Source organism: Leuciscus leuciscus, assembly GCF_965113295.1.
Source record: "Leuciscus leuciscus genome assembly, chromosome: 12".
NCBI lineage: Eukaryota > Metazoa > Chordata > Actinopteri > Cypriniformes > Leuciscidae > Leuciscus > Leuciscus leuciscus.
Window position 1 is genome coordinate 30,944,853 of NC_138736.1, and position 18,373 is coordinate 30,963,225.

An 18,373-nucleotide genomic window follows, 5' to 3' on the forward strand; every position below is an offset into this window, starting at 1 on the left:
CTGCGTGTTCATGTGTATGTACATGCTTCAGACAGGCATGTTCCTGACATGCTGGACACGGGTGACTGCAACTCTTTTAACATACCTGTTCTTCCATGTTGAAGGAGTGGAAGTTGTAGTCATATGTCAGTTCTATTCCGCTGCTGATGTCTTTCAGAGCAAACAGACCAATACGGTACACTCCATTCACCGACCTGAGAGAAAGAGACAGATTCATGATTTAAACTCAACATTCAACCTCAGTCAGGATTTTACAGCAATTGTGAAACAAATTGTTACAGCTCTAATAATCTGATCAGACAAGCAATGTTCAACTTTTTATGAGACTTTCTTCTGAGATTAATAAAAATATTTGTATATACCCTTTACAATTCAAAAAATTTGGGGTGAGCAAGTTTAAAAAAAAATTTGGGAAAAAAGTCTCATATGCTCATCAAGGCAGCATTTATTTGATTATAAATAAAGTCAAAACTGTAATATTGTGGAATATTATTTAATTTATTGTAGCTACCACTGACTCTGAGTGTCGATCTTTTAAATGAAATGAACTCGAGCCATCAGCATGTCAAGCAACATCAAGCATTGTGGACTTGATATTGAAAAACTAGGCTGAGTTGTACAATATGCAATAAGGTAGAATGAGGCCATTTTGGCACAGATGTGTGTGTGTGTGCACTCTAACAGCTAAACACTGGGCAGCACAGCTGTGTCCCCCACCCTAAAACACAAGCTTCAGATAATCGCTCTTGTGTGAAAAGATGGATGATCTGCCACCATTCAGCCTACAAGCACAGTTTTTAATGTGTGTATGTGTGCGTGAAAGAGAAAGAGAAAAAAAACTTAGACAGAGCAAGAGATGGAAGAGATAACATTTTTCTGTAGACTGTGTGTGAACACAAAAACCCGACGTGTCTGTAATTATGTTACGGTACCAAGCAGATGTTGGCTACTGACCTGGATCTTGAGTTCACGATCCTGTTGCTAACATATAATCTTTATGTTTCGACTAATTACACTAATTTATTATGAAGCGAGTTTCAACACCTTGAGTAAAAGAGAAAAATGTGACCTTCCTCTTAAATTTTTCGACATGACCATGGCTTGTTCATAATACAGCAATTTTTAGAGGATAAAGTCATTGCTTACTCAGTACTCGTGGTTGTCCACGTCCCCACTGACTCACCGTTAAAAATGACCTTTCTGTTTATGAATTCATCAGAAGCTGATGGGATTTTATTGCCATACTTCAACAGTGACTCATCAACGGTCTCGTTTCACTCACCATTTCTGCATCTCACAGTTGGGCTCGCAGCTGTGGTTGACAAAGCGAGCCTCGTTGCCCATGCGGTAGCTGTCGATGACCATGCCGCTGTCCAGGTTCAGACAGTAGTTGCCGCTGTGGGAGAAGTACTGCTCCATCATGCGACTCCTAAACATAAAAGAAAATAAATAATAATAATAATAAATAATATAATTAAAATAATACACACCATTTCATAATGGTTAAGGAATTGTGTTTATTTTATATTTATATTAATTAATTATAAAAATCATGTATTATTATAAAAAATGGCACAGATGTACATAAAATATCGCAATCCACCAAACATAATGGGAGTTCAAAAGAGGACAAATTGTTGGTGCATGTCTCGCTGGCTCATCTGTGACCAGGACAGCAAGTCTTTATGGTGTATCGAGAGCTATGGTATTCAGGGTAATGTCGGCATACCACCACGTAGGGCGAACCACATCTAACAGGAGTAACTGTCGATGCAAGAGGAAGCGGTCTGAAAGGGATGTCCAGGTACTAACCCGGATTGTATCCAAAAAACATAAAACCACAGCTGCCCAACACTCTACAGAATTAAATCTCCTGTTTCCACCAAAACTGTTTGTCGGAAGCTCCAGAGGTTCAATATTCATGGTCGGGCTGCTATAGCCAAACCTTTGGTCACTCGTGCCAATGCCAAATGTTTGTTTCATTGGTGCCAACAGTGTAAATCTTAGGCTGTGAACAATGTGAAACATGTATTGTTCTCTAATGAGTCCACCTTCACTTTCTTTCCCACATCCGTGGGAGTTACGGTGTGGAGAAGCTACAAAGAGGCTTAACATCCGGACTGTTGATGCCCAGAGTGAAGCATGGGGTGGATCAGTGATGATTTGGGCTGCAATATCACGGCATTCCCTAATGTGTTCGATGGGCACTTTGACAAGGACTACCAAACCATTCGGGAGGACCATGTGCCGTGAGGGTGCCGTGTATCAGCATGATAATGCACCAATACATACAATAAAATGGCCCAAAATCCCTCTGGCCACTGAGCAGGACTTGTATCTGTCATTCCCAAGACAAATTGATGCTGTATTGGCTACAAAAGGAAATTATTGTGGTCTAAATATAGGTTGGACAATACCAAACTGTAGCATGTTCAAACTAGTTGAGGTCTGTGTCTCATTTTTGTTGTTTACAGACAAAATGCGGCTAACCTGAACTCATGTTCGCTGACCACCTCTCCCAAGTACTCAATGATGAATTGGCCGGAACGTAGGGGCTGCTTGGTGCGGATCCCCCAGCCCTTCCCCTCAGCTCGGAAACGCTCAAGGCACTGCACCCACTCATGCTTCTGGATATGCTGGTTATCACACTGTTCACCACTCGGACATGTACTTGGAGAACACTCAGCAAAGATCATCCTGAGACAGAGAGAGAGATGAGAAACCAATGGGATCCACATTATGAATTACAACTGCACTAATGAGTGCGCATAGAAGATTATGTAAGCCTCTTAAGACTGGTCCAAAAATGAAGTATTTAATTGCCCTGTTACCTGTTTAGACAGTCGTCCTGACAGCCCTTCTCGCTGACGTCTTCAGGCGCCCTGCAGTTACAAGTAGTGGCTTCATAGCCAGAAAGAGGCTTCACATCCACATAGACATCTAATTGAAAAAATATTAATGCGTTACTCTAAATCATCCGCAAGCATGCACACAAAACACAATATAAAAATGAGAGCAGTCCTGAAAATCAGTATATTTATGAAAACAGATGCATGTTCTGGGCAGTGATCAAAACAATAAAAACTTGCTTACTGGATCTGATCTTCTTGTAGAGAGGCACATCGGGTCTCTTGTGGAGCTACAAAGATTCATCTTTTATTAGAACGATTTTTGCAAGCATTCAGACATTAAACTGCTAAAAATCTTTTTAAATCTTAAAACTTGTTTTTAGAAAATATATCCTGAATTAAGTTTATTTTTATAACCCTTTTGGCAAATTATTATTCCATAAATCTCACAAATTATTGTTAGATTTATGCTTACATGATATATTCTCTGAAAACAAGTCTCATCTTACAAGTCAATGTATCTTGTTTTAAGGATGTTTATTAGAAAACAAGAAGATACTGATTAATAAAATTATTTTTGCAGCAAAAAAGATAAATGACAAATGCAGCAGTCAACTCAGGGAAAGATGTGGTTTTAAGGAGCTACCTGATCATGTTTCCAAAGCCACAGGATGTCATAAGGCAGCTGGAAATCAATGCGTTTCTGTCTCAAGTATTTCCCTGGACAAACACCAAAGACAAATTGCAGTTATTAGTTCAGGCGCTTTGTCCTCTAAATTGAGGCTGCCCCACTCCAATATTGAATCAACGAATCACCTCATAACTCATAAACCATAACTAATCAGCCTGATTGCCCATGAGGCCATACATAATAAACTGGTTAGGAATGACACTGAAAGATGTATACCAATACAAGTCCACAAGCTTATTTCTTAAAATAATAGCATAGAAATGTTATGTCGAAAATCCTACTGTCGACTAAACAGCAATTAGACATTGAGCTAAACTAAGTGATGATGCATGTCAAAATCTGTAGACTAAAAGGTTACAACTGCAAGTTAAGCATTAAGGAAAGACTCACCAACATGAATGGGAGCAGGTAGAAGGCCATACTCATGTTCACCTGGAGTGTATTCTAACTTCTCCTTCTTTAGCTGTAGCAGCTGACTGCGAGGACTGATGGGGAAATGCAGAAAGGTTACATTTATTTACCTGGGATATGAATGTTAGATGATAAAACGGGCTTGCTGAACATGTTCACCCTTACTCATCAGTCTTGTACACGTCAGAGTAAAGCCCCGCCTTTTGAAATTTCTTTTTGGGTGGTCTAGCAACTCTCTTCTCCCGTTGAGTGGTCACTGTTGGGGTTGGGGCTTGTTCCACGGTAGTAGGGCCTGTGCACTCTGGGGAGGACTGGCTATCAGGTTTTCCCTCCAGTGCACTGCAAATAAAAAAACAATTATTTATAATGAGATTAAGAAAAAATCATGAAAAATGTAATCTGCATTTTTGGGGAGCTTTTTGACCATGACATGGAGCCCGAAAGTAGATTGGCCAATTTATATTATATTTCATTTTGATTTTAAACAGATTTTGAACTAAAATTCAGAAATGCAGATGGCCGTTTCACTTCCGACCTGTGCTGCAAGTGGTAGACCAACCAACAACAGACTGGGCCATCTGACCAATCAGAGCAGAGGAAGCTCTTGGAAAGGAGGGATTTAGCAAAACTGAAAACTTTATCGAGCCATTTCAGACACTGTGAGAAAAGAGGTGATGTGCTTATCAATATTAAAAACAGTTGTTCTACTTAATATATTTGTGGAAACTGTGATGCATTTTTTTCAAGATTCTTTGATGAATAGAAAGTTCAAAAGAACAGCGTACTGAAAAAAAATCGTACTGACCCCACACATTTGAATGGTGTATTTTGTACAGCATACCTGCGAAAACAATGCATTTCTTCCTGCGTCAACCATTCCCTCCCTCCTTCTGTTCTAACTCTCGGCATCACATCCTCCTCTCTAGCAGCTGAATGTTCTTCTTCTTCTTCTTCCGCCTCTCTTTCCTCCTCCGGTTCCTCTTCTTCCTCATCGCCTCCTTCCGTCTCCCTCTCCCAGCGTTTCCGCTTGCGTCCCTTTCTGCGCTGGCTCTGCACTACAGACTCAATGACATCAACCACGGTGTCTCCTTCCCAGAGCACACTTCCTCTATGCCTTTCAGGTAACGGGTGGTTCTCCTGTTCAGATGCCTGTGGTGATGGTGATGGGGGAGGCGAGGGCAGCGGATATTTACGGGGACGACCCGGACCCCGTTTTTTCACTACGTTGTTTCCTGTGCGTGCTTGCCTCTGGAGCTTCTTTGCACGGAGGATCTTGTTGACATGGTGCAGGTTGTTTTTGGGAGGGGGCCGATGGGAGTGATGCGAAGGGGGGGAGTCAAGGCCGCATGCAGGCTGGGAGGAGCATGTGGAGGGACTAGCCTGGCGACTGGTGGGCCGGAGAGCTGCGGCACTTCCAGGCTGGTCAAGAGTGCAATGAGTAAGGCAAGAGGAAGAGTGCGAGAGGGATAAAGGAGGGTGGTGGTGCCGATGATGGGGACCCTCAGAGACCTCAGGAACACTGGATTGACCACCTCGGTTCTGCATGCCAGACACATTCCCTATGAGATTAAACCAAAAGGAGAGTTGAGTGGCTGAAATTTTTTCGCCAAACAATTAAACAAGAACTCAATCTATCATCCAAGGTCCCATAGCATGCATGTCAAGTAATCAAGCAGTTAAAATGACTAAATGCAAATCCCTTTTCATGTAATTTGATTTCATAGTCAACAAAGACAATTATAATGAAAACAAAGGATAAAATAAATTACATTTAAATAAAAAAGCACACACACATATATACCAAATTACTGTTACTGACTGGCTAATTTTGTATCCTTTGAACGCTGAGCAACATTCAATACAGAAAACAGCATCCTGCCACTGACTAAGCTAAACTCAGAAATTCGTGATTAGATTATTATCTTTATTTAGAACAAGTTTATTAACAGGCAAATAACAGAATGGGCACTTGATAATCTTTTCTACACCATCTGTAATCCAATTTATCTCCTCATCTCCCAGTGGCCAAATTCTGATGTAGAAGAAAAGAATCATCTCACAGATTCAGCAAAAAAAGCAGCATCATCTATTCATGTGTGCAGGGCCTCATTAACTGTGTTTCCTCTATCCTCCATTATCCCTTTAATTAACTTAATCTCAGTCTAACTCACTTTCAACACAGTCTAGTCTATTATGTTCTATTCATCTTATCGTTCCATCAGTCAATGTTTTTTTTCTCCACAATTCCTGTGTGAGACGAGTTACAAGTCAGTTTAATACTTATGGTTAGCTCTTTGCTCAAATCACATATTAATGACTGCCTTAGCAAGCACCACTAACTATATATGGGCACCAATTCATCAACTAACTCTTCCTTCCAATCACATCTTATTCACAGCCTTAGTCTTTTTTTTAATCAGTCCTATTTTCCTCTAGCCTTTAATCCTCCTCTTTTACTCTTTCTCGTCAGTTTCTTGCTCTCACTGCTACCGTGAATTAATGGTGCAGTCAATGACCGGTGGATGACCTCATGTCCTGAGCTCTAATCCTGGATTACATACTACACTTTGCTGTCTCACTAGGGATCCTCTATGCATTAACACATATACACAAACACACTGCCCATCCATCCCAGCATGACTGAGAAGCTGCATTGTTATGAAAACTGCTCTGTTTTACCTGGTTCAGTACTGTAACATTTGAGCAGGTGTTTATATGTGAGCGTGAAGAAATTTAGCCCCAGGTCTGTATATGCAAGTAGCCTATTTGGAATCCCACTGCTATTGGAGTGCAGAAGAAATTAAGTTGCAACAAGCCATTCTGTGTATATACTCGGTAGTATGTATTGTAGGACCTTTAACTACAAGCTGCAGCTTGTATTATTCTTGTATTAACCGCTTTAAACAGGTCATTCAAAATGCTTTTGAGGTGATGACCAGGCCTTGAAATCAATACAGAACACTGACAGGAAGTACTGAAGACTAATCATAAATTTGCAGCATGCACTGAAACAAGTGACGTCCAATAAAATTTTAGCACAGAATTATGAAGGACGCCGAGGTAAAGCTATATTTGGAGAGTGACAACATTTCACTGCATTAATTCTGCAACCTTGACAATGTCAAACTAAATTTGGGTCACATCAGGAGGCTCATATTTGCATTCAGTCGGTTGAAAACAACATGTAAAAAAAATGCAAGGGCATTACTGAACTGAACATGGATGTAATGTAATACTTTTGCGCTATGATTATGGTTTATAAGTTTAATAGGCTTATCAATATCAGCATTAGTTCATAAGATTTTTCACTTACCCATCTCTCTCCTCTCTGCAGATGTGGAACGATCCCTTCTCACTGTCCGGTCCAAACGTGAAAGGCTGGGGCTCTCTGACGTTCCACCTTTTTTGCTCCGACTCCCCTTGAGCGAAGTTCGAGATAGTGCAGATGCAAACAAGTTGGTGTGGTGGCTGGTTTCTGCCTCCTCAATGGGGGAAGCAGCATCTTCCTCGTCACTCTCTGAGCACTCCACTGTATTTTGCGCATGTCCTTCAGAGAATGCACCAGACCCAGAAAGGGACTGGTTTCTACAGAGTTTGGAGTAATCAGTATCAGAACTTCCCATTCTAAACCAGGAGTCAACAGGGTGATGTCCCCGGCTCGTGCTGCCCAAAGACAGTCGTGAAGGCCCAAGACAAGACAAAGAGGCCTCTTTACGCTTGTACCGTTCTGCAGAAGATGAGGAGGAAGAGGAAGGAGAGTTGGCAGAAGCTGTCTGTTTGTTAGCACTGGAGTCAGCAGAGCCATCTCGCCCAAACCGGCAGCGCTGAAGGGACTCTACACTCCCTCGCTCCCCTCTTCCGACTCCCAACCCCTCCCCTCCTCCACTTCTGCCACCTACAACTCCACCACCATCATCACCCTCCTCTTCTCCACAACGATCACGGTGCTTGTGTCTATGCTTGTGTTTGTGGTGCCAGCCAAATGACAGCTCAGACGACATTGCAGGATAGAGTACTGACGAACGACCACCACCTAGATATTCCTGCCTAAGCAGCTTATGTTTCTTCTTGTGAAATTTGGAGGGGTTAAGAAGCAGGTGGGATGGGTGATGATGATGGACATAAGAAGGGGGCGGAGGTGGAGGAAAAGAGGGGGAATGAACATGGTGGGATGGGCCAGAGTGGGGAGTCTGGTGATGGGGGTGGGGGTACAGGGCACTTGCAGGGGTATAACCCCGATAGTAGCCAAGTCCCAGTGGGGCAGAAGAGTATGGGACACCATAAGAAGGGTGATAGAAACCACCGCTAGACAGGGGAAAGCCTAACCCAGGTACAAACGGTACTTCTGATATAGATTCTCTGAGCTTAGGTGGTCGCCCTCTTTTCTTTTTAAGATCTGGCTTACGGACATAATGAAGTGAATCACATGGGTAGGCTGGGTGGGGTGAATAATATCCACTAAAATTTATCCTGAAGATGGTGGGCAAGAGGTCTCTATGTAGATAGTGATGGGGTGGCGGGTTGGTTCCACCTCCAAGGCTGCTGCTGGCTCTGGCACTTCCCAAGCCAGACCCACGGGCCGGTCCTGCTGCCCCAGCACCCAGACCCAAGCTGCTACCCAAACGAAGTGTAGGTGTGCGATGAGCAATTCGTATATCACTGAGCTGAACACAGATCTCATCCAAATCAGCCAAAAAGTCTGGGTCTTGTCGGCGTGTCCGCAGCTGAAGGTACTTCTTCTTGCGTTTGCGCTTTTGCCTTTTTATTTTGTCATAGCTAGGGCAGCCATGTGCACGACGCTTGCACTTATGCTTGTGCTTCTCTTTATGTCCAACCAAAGCAGATGATGGAGCAGCTGGGTGGGGTCTTCTTGGGTCAGGTGATGCCCTCGCTCCAAGTGGAGAGGGTGTAGGTGATGGACGTTCCAAGAGAACTGAAGATGAGTGCCGCCTCCTTCCTCTTGAAGAAAGTCCCATTCCCGCTCCCATGGCTGGACCAATGACACCAGGCATTAAGAGTCCACTTGCCATACCCTGTGAGACTCCTACACCAGCTAAGCCACTTGCACAACCAGCCTTTTCACCACGGTCCGAGGTGCTGTTGTTGTCTGTTCCAATGCCACTGTCACTGGGTACCGTCTCTTCGCTGTGCGATTCACTGACTGGGGAAGGAGTGGCCTCCTTCAGCTCACTCAGAGGAGCAGGAGACGTGGGCAATAGCGGCCTTGGAGGAGAAAACTTTCGATAATGGTAGTGTTGCCGGTAGTGGTGGTGGTGATGGTGGTAACCCCGGCAAGAAGACTTCTTTTGAGATGGGTGTGCTGTGGATGATGTGGTGCTCCCTACAGTGCGAGCAGACGGGGCCGAAAAAGTAGGTGGGGGAAAGGAGAATGAGTGGTGGCTCTGATGGGAATGGCTGCAGTGTGGGTGGGATGAGAAATGCACTGAGCCAGGCTCAACAAAGCTAGCATCGCTAATGGGACTTTGACCTCCACTTGACTGTGAGAGTGATGGGGAAGGGAACACCTCAGACGGAGGTAACTGGTGTTGCTGGTTTTGCAAGGTCTGCGACTGGTGATGATGGAGTGGGGAAGAAGTGTTTGGCGACAAGAATGGTTCCGGAGGGGGTGTGGGGGCACCTGGAGACAGACTAGCTGATGACTTTGGTTTACGACCCCTCCTTTTACCCATATATATTGTCCCCTTTTTGCTAACATTGATCTGCGGCCCTAATTTGCCCCCAAATGTAGCAGCAAGTGATGACAGAGACTGTGGTTTCGTAGCAGCCGGAGCTCCTGGTGGCCCACTGTTTCTGGAGCCTTCCTGCTCAGTCCCTGGTTTCGGCCCAAGCAGTATTTGGCTGAGGAGCCTCTTTCGTTTTACTGTCTTCATTTTATTGATTTTGCCTATGATCGTCTTCATGATGAGCTGCCCATTGCCCTTATTACGAAAAGGTTTTTCACCTACTGAAGCATCCCCTGACTCAGGAGCAAGTGTTGGGGGCTGGGTTTCCTGTGGAAGGGTTGGAGGTAAGCGCTTGGGGCGCCCTCGCTTTCTTGCCATGGGTTTAGGTGGATTAAAGTCCACTTCAGGGTGCAAAACAGGGGGATCCTGCTCTTCTTTAGATTTGAGCAGACTGGAGTAGACTTTTGAGGGTGCCAGTTTGTTTGGGGTGCGGCCACGTGCTGGTGCATCTAACCGAGGCATTTTGTTCTTGGGCCGTCCCCTCTTCTTGGGTGAAGATTCAAAAAGTTCTGAAACAACAGGGGGCATGAGATTAGAATTCGGAGGCCGTCCCACAGGACGCCGAACAGGGGATAGGGATGACAGCCCTAAGGGCATTGGTGTGGTGAGTTTCTGATGGTTAGAAGCAGCCTCAAGTAAAGACTTGTGGGTTCGATTCACCGCCTTCGTCCAGCGAGGTCGCCGTCCCCGCCGCTTCTTAAGAGGCTTTGAATCCTGCTCAGTTGGTGATGCAGGAGATGCAGCCCCAATGTCATCGCATAGTGGTGTTGGGCTCCTGCTGGCACCAGAAGGGTATGAAGGTGAAATAGTGCATTTGGTGGACTCAGCAGGACTTGGTACCCCACTAACGCGACTTTCCTGATTGGGACTACGTTTGACTGGGCTTGAGCTCTCACTGTGTTTACCCCTCTCACTTCGAGGAGCTGACAAAGGACACCTTTCTTTAGCATCTTGCTTCCCTGCCATGGCTGGAGTGGAGCCCTTACTTAAATCTCTGGGACTGTCTGTGTCTTTGTCTCGGTCACGCTCTTTGTCTTTCTCAGTAAACTCCTCTATTCGGGAGGGGCTTGCTATAGGGCATGAGGCTAGGGAGCCTGGTAAACCTATGTGACATCCTGTACTTCCTATTCTCTCTAAGGAGGAGGATGAGGAAGAGGAAAATATTGGTGAAGAAAGAGAAGCCGTGGAGGAAGAATGAGATGGGCAATGCCCAAGACGAGATTTTAATCCATTGGTGGTACTGTTGTCAGTGCTATCATTTGTGGATGTCGTTGTCAAACGACTATTGTTTTGAGACAGAACAGAACTAGTGGTGGTGGTTGTGCTGCTGTTGCTATTGGTGACACCTTTTGAAAGTCCATCTGATTCCTCTTTTCTAGAGGTACCAGAAAATTTTTCCAGGATACTGTCTTTGTTTTTGGAACCATATGGGCGACCTGGGGGCCGTGAAACAGGTGGTGGTGGGGCAAGGTGCACCGCCCTGGAATAGGTGTTCCTATTTGCCATAGCCCGTTCAGGGCGCTGCAGATTAGAAATTAAGGGGGGTGAGCTACTGTGTGCTGGAGCTGGCGACACCTTCCGGGCTTTCGGCTTTGGGCACTTTGAAGGTGGGCATGTAGCAATGAGCTGAGCAAGCTTCTCTGTCACAGTAGGGGTACCCCAGGCAGAAATTCCTCTTTCTTGTTCCTTTTGCCCCTCAGAAAAATTGTACTGAGAAGATTTTAAGATCCCATCTGTTTTGGGTTCCTGTTGCGATGTGGCAGCTGGGGGCATTGTTGGTGGCGATGGGGCGGGAGAGTTGGTTTGTGGAACATGGTTTTTCTTTCCAGAGGAGTGTGATTTGCTTTCTGTCATGGGGCGATGAAGGTTAAGGGGTCTCTCTGAAGAAGCAACAGATTTTACATCAGCTTTTCCCTCAGACTTACAGGCAAGTTTTGGAGGACCCTATATGTATATAAAGAAAAAATACTGAGTCACAGAAACACTGTTACATACATTTAATTCAATGTAATATGGAAAATCATGGAACACAAAGAAATTATGCATTATTAACTGTGCTGGATTTCTCCAAGCTATTAGAAAAAATACCAAATTTTATGTATTTTTTTATGTTTTATGCCACTAAAATTCCTGTTCATTAACTGAATATTGGACCCTTTTTACTTGTTTATTTTCTTCTTTCAAATTAATAATACAGCAGCAGGACAACAAAGAAAGAGACGGGAGAAGGAATATGTGTGCGAAATAGAGAAATAGAAGCAGGGTTAAAAAGACATTTGGACAGAGTTGAGACAAAGTCTAAGAAACAAAATCTAAGAGTGAACAACAAAGTACTCTGGGTCAAACAGAAAATCATAGTTAACAGAGAAATGAGGAAAAGAAAAAAAAAAAGTTTAAGAGTTTGGGTGACAGACAGAGAGAAGAGAGAGAAGAGTGAGCAAAGCTTATTTATCTAATGAAACCACAGTTTAGTGAAAGGAAAGTGTAGTGAGAGGGATATTTGAGTTTGTCTATCCCTTATCCCTGTTGGTTTGTTGTACTGGATGCTTGTTATGCAATTTCAGCTAGTCTCTTCATTGTTTACAATTTCTTAGACATTTAATGCATGACAAGTTAACCTTACCCTTTTTGCTGGAGCACTTCCATTCACAGGAGTGACTTGGCTGGCTGAAACAGGCGGAGGAGGAAGAGAAGGCGAGGGAGATTTAGCAGCAGGAGCAGTAGATGATAGAGGTGCTCCTCTGTTGACAGAGGGGCTTTTCTCTCCTTCTTTTCCATGACTTGGGCTAGAAGTGTGGCTGCTCCCATCAATGGCTCCAGCCCCACGATTACCACGCCCTCCACCTCTGCCTCCACTATGTCTTACAGTGGCTCGGAAGGCTGGCCGACAGACATAGTTCTCAAGGATCTTAGGTGGCTTCTTCATGCGTTTGGCCTGCAGGCCTATTTTGAGTTTGACATTGCCCTCAGAGTAACTGGTTTCTTTGACTGAGAACTGTGTGGGTTGCTGTTGTTGTTGCTGCTGGTCACTAGTCCCACTTTCAGCACCACAAGTTTCACTCTGTGCTCCATCTCTTGGTTTCTCTCGTTTCTTCTTCTCTTCTTCATCATCCTTCTTCCCTCCTACTCCTTCTTTCTCACGTTCTGTTGGGGGGGCATTGGCAGGGAGCGGAGGTGGCGTAGAGGCCCCCCCCTGTGTCCTCTGATCCATTGGTGATTTGGGGAACAAGGGGGGCTTGAGGGAGACAGGATGTTCTTACTCGCAGGTATAGGTACAGGAGGACTTTCCAGATGCCAGGTAGGAGGAAGGAAGTTGAATAGAGGGGAAGGGGAAGGGGGGTGTAGCAGAGGTCGGAAATAAATCCTTGTTGGGTTGAGGCAATGTCGTCCCTTGCCAAGTGCCCAGCTCTCTCACCTTCAAACTGTGGAGATAAAAACAGAGGGGGTGTTACGACCAAAAGACAAATAAGCCACACTTCTAAGACAGCGTTAACCTTTAATTTAATTATTAACACAGAATGGCTTTGCAAACATGGATCACTACCACCACAAATCTGACTTTGAATGATCAAACTAAGGACATAGAAAGGCTAGACAGCTGCAATTCACTAATATCCAAAATCTGACCCAGACTTTTGATTATTGGTGGCTCTGAATGATAACCTATGTTGCCAGACATAAAGCTGACACAAATTTACTTTAAAAAACTAAACACATTTCATTAATATTTTTATGAATCATTGAGGCTTTTGAAGAAAACTTTTTTTACAACTGCATTGCTTCATATTCTAATAAATGAGTTTTATTTCAAGCACAATTTTACATGGATAATATAAAACTTTTTGGGAACGTACAAAAAAAGTACTGGGGGCTTGACAAAAGTAACCTTTTGCCCCTAACACACCTCCAAAACAAAAGGCCACTGAGTAATTTAGTACCGCGCCAGCCACAGGTGCTTTCTGAGGGTCAAGTCATTGGGAGGCGAGACCGAGCGGTGACCTCAGCATAAAAGGTCCTCTGGGAGACAGAGGATCCAGTCACCTTTCCGAGCCCTTTTTATGACTTCCAGTCAGAAAAGCACAGAGAGTGAATGAAAGGCCGGGAAAGAAAAGGAAAAAGAGAGGGCAGAGCAACAGAAGTGGACAGTTTCTTTATGCCCCACTGAGAGTGATGGTTTAAATATTACACAAGTCTATTAAGAACGCCTAGGTCAATGGAACGCTACATGTACGGTTACGGCCGTTTAGAGCTCGGCACGAGAAAAAGCTCAGAGAGCCGTTTTACGGAGTGTTGTTTCATTAGTGGTGGTCTTTTATATTGAGAGAGTTGTTTTCTGTGAAATCACCACAACTATAATCTGGCTACAGAACTTGGAGTCATGCCTTCCCTCTCTCTCTACTCCAACTTCTCTATGTTTACTATAATTACTCACCCCATTTCACTTAAACACTCTTCCATTCGCCCCTTCTCGTTTCACACATGGTGCTCCAAAAATCACACCTCGCTTGTTCTGTGTCCGACCTACCCTTTCACCCCATTCTGTCACTCTCTTCGTCCTCTCACTCATTCAGTCTCCCTCTAACACTCACTTGGAAATCTAACAGTACAGCGGTCAAACTAGAGCCGTTGTGCTTCTGCTAATCGAAAACACATTTCCCTAGCACTCCCTCCCTCCGTCTTTTTTTCCCTGGTCCGTCCCTCCCTTAGTGACAATCATTCCCCTATTTCCTCAGCGCTCTGGGTCGTACTCCGCTTCTCGTTACTGTGTTATTCGCTCTCTTGTCCCTCCTCTCTTTGCGGAGAAGATGCCAAAAATAAATGCTACCTTGTATTGTAAAATGGCTGCGGGAAAAGTCTTGAGGGAAAACTGGACAGAATTGCAGCAAGCTATCGTTTGCTAATAATCCAACACTTTTACATTTATGTATCTGATGCTATAGGAATCACATGCTCTTGCTGTTGCTGTTACTCTACCAGTTGAGCTACCAGAACAAAATAAATAAACCAACTAAAACACTTTATTTTACACTAGTTGTGTTACAAATATTACACATTACTATAGTTTATTACTATACTAATAACAATGTGAACTACGTATAATTGCACTAATAAAAATGGGTTAAACTTTATTTTAAGGCGTCTTTATTACACTGTAATTATACATTTAAGTACTGAGTAATGTTAAGTAACTAACTACATGTATTTACTATAGGGTTAGGATTAGGGTTTGTTGCATGTAATTATGCATAATTTCTGGCTATAGTAGTAATTTGTAGTTATAGTAATAACTACATGTATAACTAATGTAATAACTAATGTAACATATGTAACAATGACACTGTAAAATAAAGTGTTACCCAAGTATGACACACCAAGTATATAGTTAATTACAGCTACTTTTCAGTTATTTATGGAAACATGAACACTAAAATAAAGTGTGACCTGATTAAGCAATTTGTCTCAGTGTAACAAAGCGAATTTATCAACAGACAAAAATTTTACTCTGAAGTCATCGATTGCTCTGCTTCCTCCATCCATGCTCTTTCAGCACCTGTCATTCATGACTCTTTAATCTGTGCTTGTTTTGGCAGCATAGAGATATAATATACTAACTCAGTGTGTTTGGACAGCCTTTCTTCAACTATGGTGCCCTCGTTTATTCTATGAGTACTGAAAACCACAACCTCCAGTCGGCCAAAAAACACTGCAGGACAAATTGAGAGACAGTGGAGCAGTTGAAGTTTGAGAGATTTAGTGAGCCTTAGGGTGAATAGATGGCAAGGAGAAAAAACTCTGGCAAATTGCATCTAAAAGCTATTAAAAATATGGTGTAGATGACTTACAGCAAACAATTATCATCTCCTCTCATTTCCCACTCTTCCCTTTACATGCAGTTATGTCTTCTTTTATTCAAAACCATCTTTTAAGCTACTATTTGCATAGTGTAGTTGCTATGCAACCGGAGTAGCCACACATTTTTTTCCGTATTGTGACCTACATCTGAGGTAAACATTATCAAAAATAATTTTTAAAAAGGGCGGGGACTGAGTTCTATTCATCAGTTACAGATTGGATGGAGCTGATTGGATGCAAGCTTGCACAAGATTGTATAAAAGGGGTGGGGTTTAAGTGAATGACATGACTATAGAAGTCTGGCATCACCAGAAAGACGTCTGTCATTTCACTGGAAAATGTAGTTATGACATTGATTAAAAATTACAAGCTCAAAAACTATTTAAAAAAAAAATGAAACATGCATGGATGAATCAGTCACAATAAGATCAATAACATGCATTTAGAAAGTAAGGTGAATTTTGTTTCATGCCGACCCAAAATGTAATGTATTTAGACACTCACAGGGATAGTTCACCCAAAAATGAAAATTCTGACATTCTGGCTACCAACATTCTTCAAAATATCATCTTTTGTGTTCAACAGAAGACAGAAACTCATACAGGTTTGGGACAACTTGAGGGTGAGTAATAAATTATGACAGAACTATAATTTTAAGGTGAACTATCCACACTCGAATGTCATTGCATTAGAAAACAATATCCAGCCAAGTGGAATCCGCAAACAAATTATGTCTAGACTTTTTCTTAGCACTAAGTTAACTTCACTTATTTAGACATCTTTGCGATTATTTTTAACCAACAGGTCTCAAAATAATTTTTAGGGTAATTTAGTGTAGTTCAGCACATCAACTATGAATGTTAATGTTTAACAACAAGAAAGTGTCTACATATTAAAAAGGCATATTAAAAGCAGACTTGTGCATGTGCTATCTGTTTGTTTTTTTAATACAACTTTTTTTTACTTTTACTCATCTAATAAAATGATATTCATTCATTTTTAAGTGTCTATTATTTTAGAGAAACTGTTAGATTTATTTATCTACTAACTCGCAAGGTAGCATCAGATAGGAAAGGACCACAAAACGAAACTAAACTTCTCTACCACAGGCTAAGCATTGGGATCTGCTATTAATCTGCACTCATATTTCAAACAGAATGCGTCTTAGTTTGTGATCGGAAAAGATTGCGCTAAATGCCTGAAATCACGGCTATCCACTCAAACAGCACTCAGTCAGCGGGAAGCTTAGTTAAGGTTTCATTGACAGCGGAGTCAGAGGTCAAAGGTGGTTCAGAGGCTCCAGACACCACTTTCTACACTTTCCTACGCTACTCAAGACATCTGCTCCAATGGGAAAAATATGACCTAGCAAAGGCGCGCGCAATTTGCATGTGCAATGAACCCTATTGTAAGTGAGGTTAACTGAGGATGATCTACTCGCAGGTGCTACTGGAGGTTCATTTCTATGAACCTGGTATTTTATTATGAACACGTAAAACCAGAACTCCTTCATTCATGAATACCGCAACACTTACTAAACACCATACGTTCTGACAACAACAAACAAAGCTCGCGAGTTACGCATCAAAATACTGCATTTTCCTCACTTGTTTTGACAGCTGATGCACTAATAAACAAACCACCTGGATTAAACAACTTATTGAGTAATTGCAGTTAAAATACAGAAAAAATTAACAAGCTACTCACCTTGATAGCGGTCCAGAACGGCGTTCACATAATTTGCGATCAAAATCCTCCCTTCGTACGCAACAGCATGGTCGCTTGGATATTTATCTTGAAATTGCTGATATGGCCAAAAAAAAAAAAAAAGCAAAGGGGAAAACGGTCACATTTCTCGGGAGAACATTCTAACCAATGCATGGCATAACAAAATATTCGTCTGGTCTGTAGATCTAGGCACCCCGCAAAAATTACGATATTTATCTACGTGAGGCGCACTGGTCACGGTTTATGATCCTAATATAGCTAGCATAGCTCGTTAGCAAAGAGCATATCTTGAGCTTAACCTCACACTACTGTATATGTCAAAAACTAGACTGTATCAAACATTATTAGCAAGTTATTAGACTGTGACTCTTACTACAACGGGATGTCAAAATACCTTGCTGCAATTGCATTTTTTTAAGACACATGTCAGAGCAATGTAAGTTCATCGCGGCTATAACCCCACGTACACAACGTCAACGGTCATTCAATTCACGTCTCTGTGTTGTTTACTACCTCTCAAATGAGTGAATTCACACCAGGTAATTGGTACCACTAAACCCACATTCTAATGAAACGGCTGATCTGTCCTGTCAGGCACATTTACTGGTATGGCTAGCTAAACCCCCGCGATCCGTCCACACGACTAGTAATGTAACGAAGCAGCCGCTGTTGGTGTGTTACAGATTAGTAAAGTGTTCCCTTATCGCCCCGGTCGTCAATAAAAATCCAACAATCGCGTATAAACATCCTCGGGAGGACCAAAAGAAGCAGAATACAAAAATCTAACCCTCTTCGGGATGAGCCTTGCACGGGTTATTAAAAACACGAACTGTCAACAAAATGGCGGCTGCTGCGTTGAATCAACAGAGGACCCGAAATGGATCTCTGCCTCAAATTCTTCACCCTCTCCCCCGTCTTGTGTGCGGCGCTTGTTACCCGTGATAATCTGATGTGTCGCCCGAATCCCTCTCCGGGTCAGCGTTAGTCGAGCTCAGACGCGTAGGAATGGGCCTCTCTCGTTAATCGGGCCTCCATGTCTGCTAAGCCCGTATCGTTTCTGTCAGTACACCACGGGCATTCTCACAGTCAGAGCGGGG

At 43.0% G+C, this 18,373-nt stretch overlaps 1 protein-coding gene across 2 annotated transcripts in view; it reads right to left on the bottom strand.

The window, feature by feature from the left end:
- ash1l (ash1 (absent, small, or homeotic)-like) overlaps positions 1-18,371 on the bottom strand; it is a 32,608-nt gene extending 14,237 nt beyond the window's left edge. For both annotated transcript variants that reach the window (XR_014210432.1, XM_082185663.1), the window contains exons 1-13: positions 18,213-18,371; positions 17,256-17,352; positions 12,319-13,117; positions 7,265-11,639; positions 4,793-5,510; positions 4,117-4,290; positions 3,931-4,025; positions 3,496-3,569; positions 3,094-3,139; positions 2,832-2,940; positions 2,491-2,697; positions 1,283-1,429; positions 86-194 (exon numbers count right to left, since the gene is read on the bottom strand). Coding sequence is in view for 1 of the 2 variants with exons in the window: in XM_082185663.1 (XP_082041789.1) it covers positions 86-194; positions 1,283-1,429; positions 2,491-2,697; positions 2,832-2,940; positions 3,094-3,139; positions 3,496-3,569; positions 3,931-4,025; positions 4,117-4,290; positions 4,793-5,510; positions 7,265-11,639; positions 12,319-12,906 (6,642 nt within the window). In the remaining variant the exon portion in view is untranslated. The remainder of the gene's footprint in view (positions 1-85; positions 195-1,282; positions 1,430-2,490; positions 2,698-2,831; positions 2,941-3,093; positions 3,140-3,495; positions 3,570-3,930; positions 4,026-4,116; positions 4,291-4,792; positions 5,511-7,264; positions 11,640-12,318; positions 13,118-17,255; positions 17,353-18,212) is intronic.
- Between the last annotated feature and the right edge of the window lie 2 nt (positions 18,372-18,373).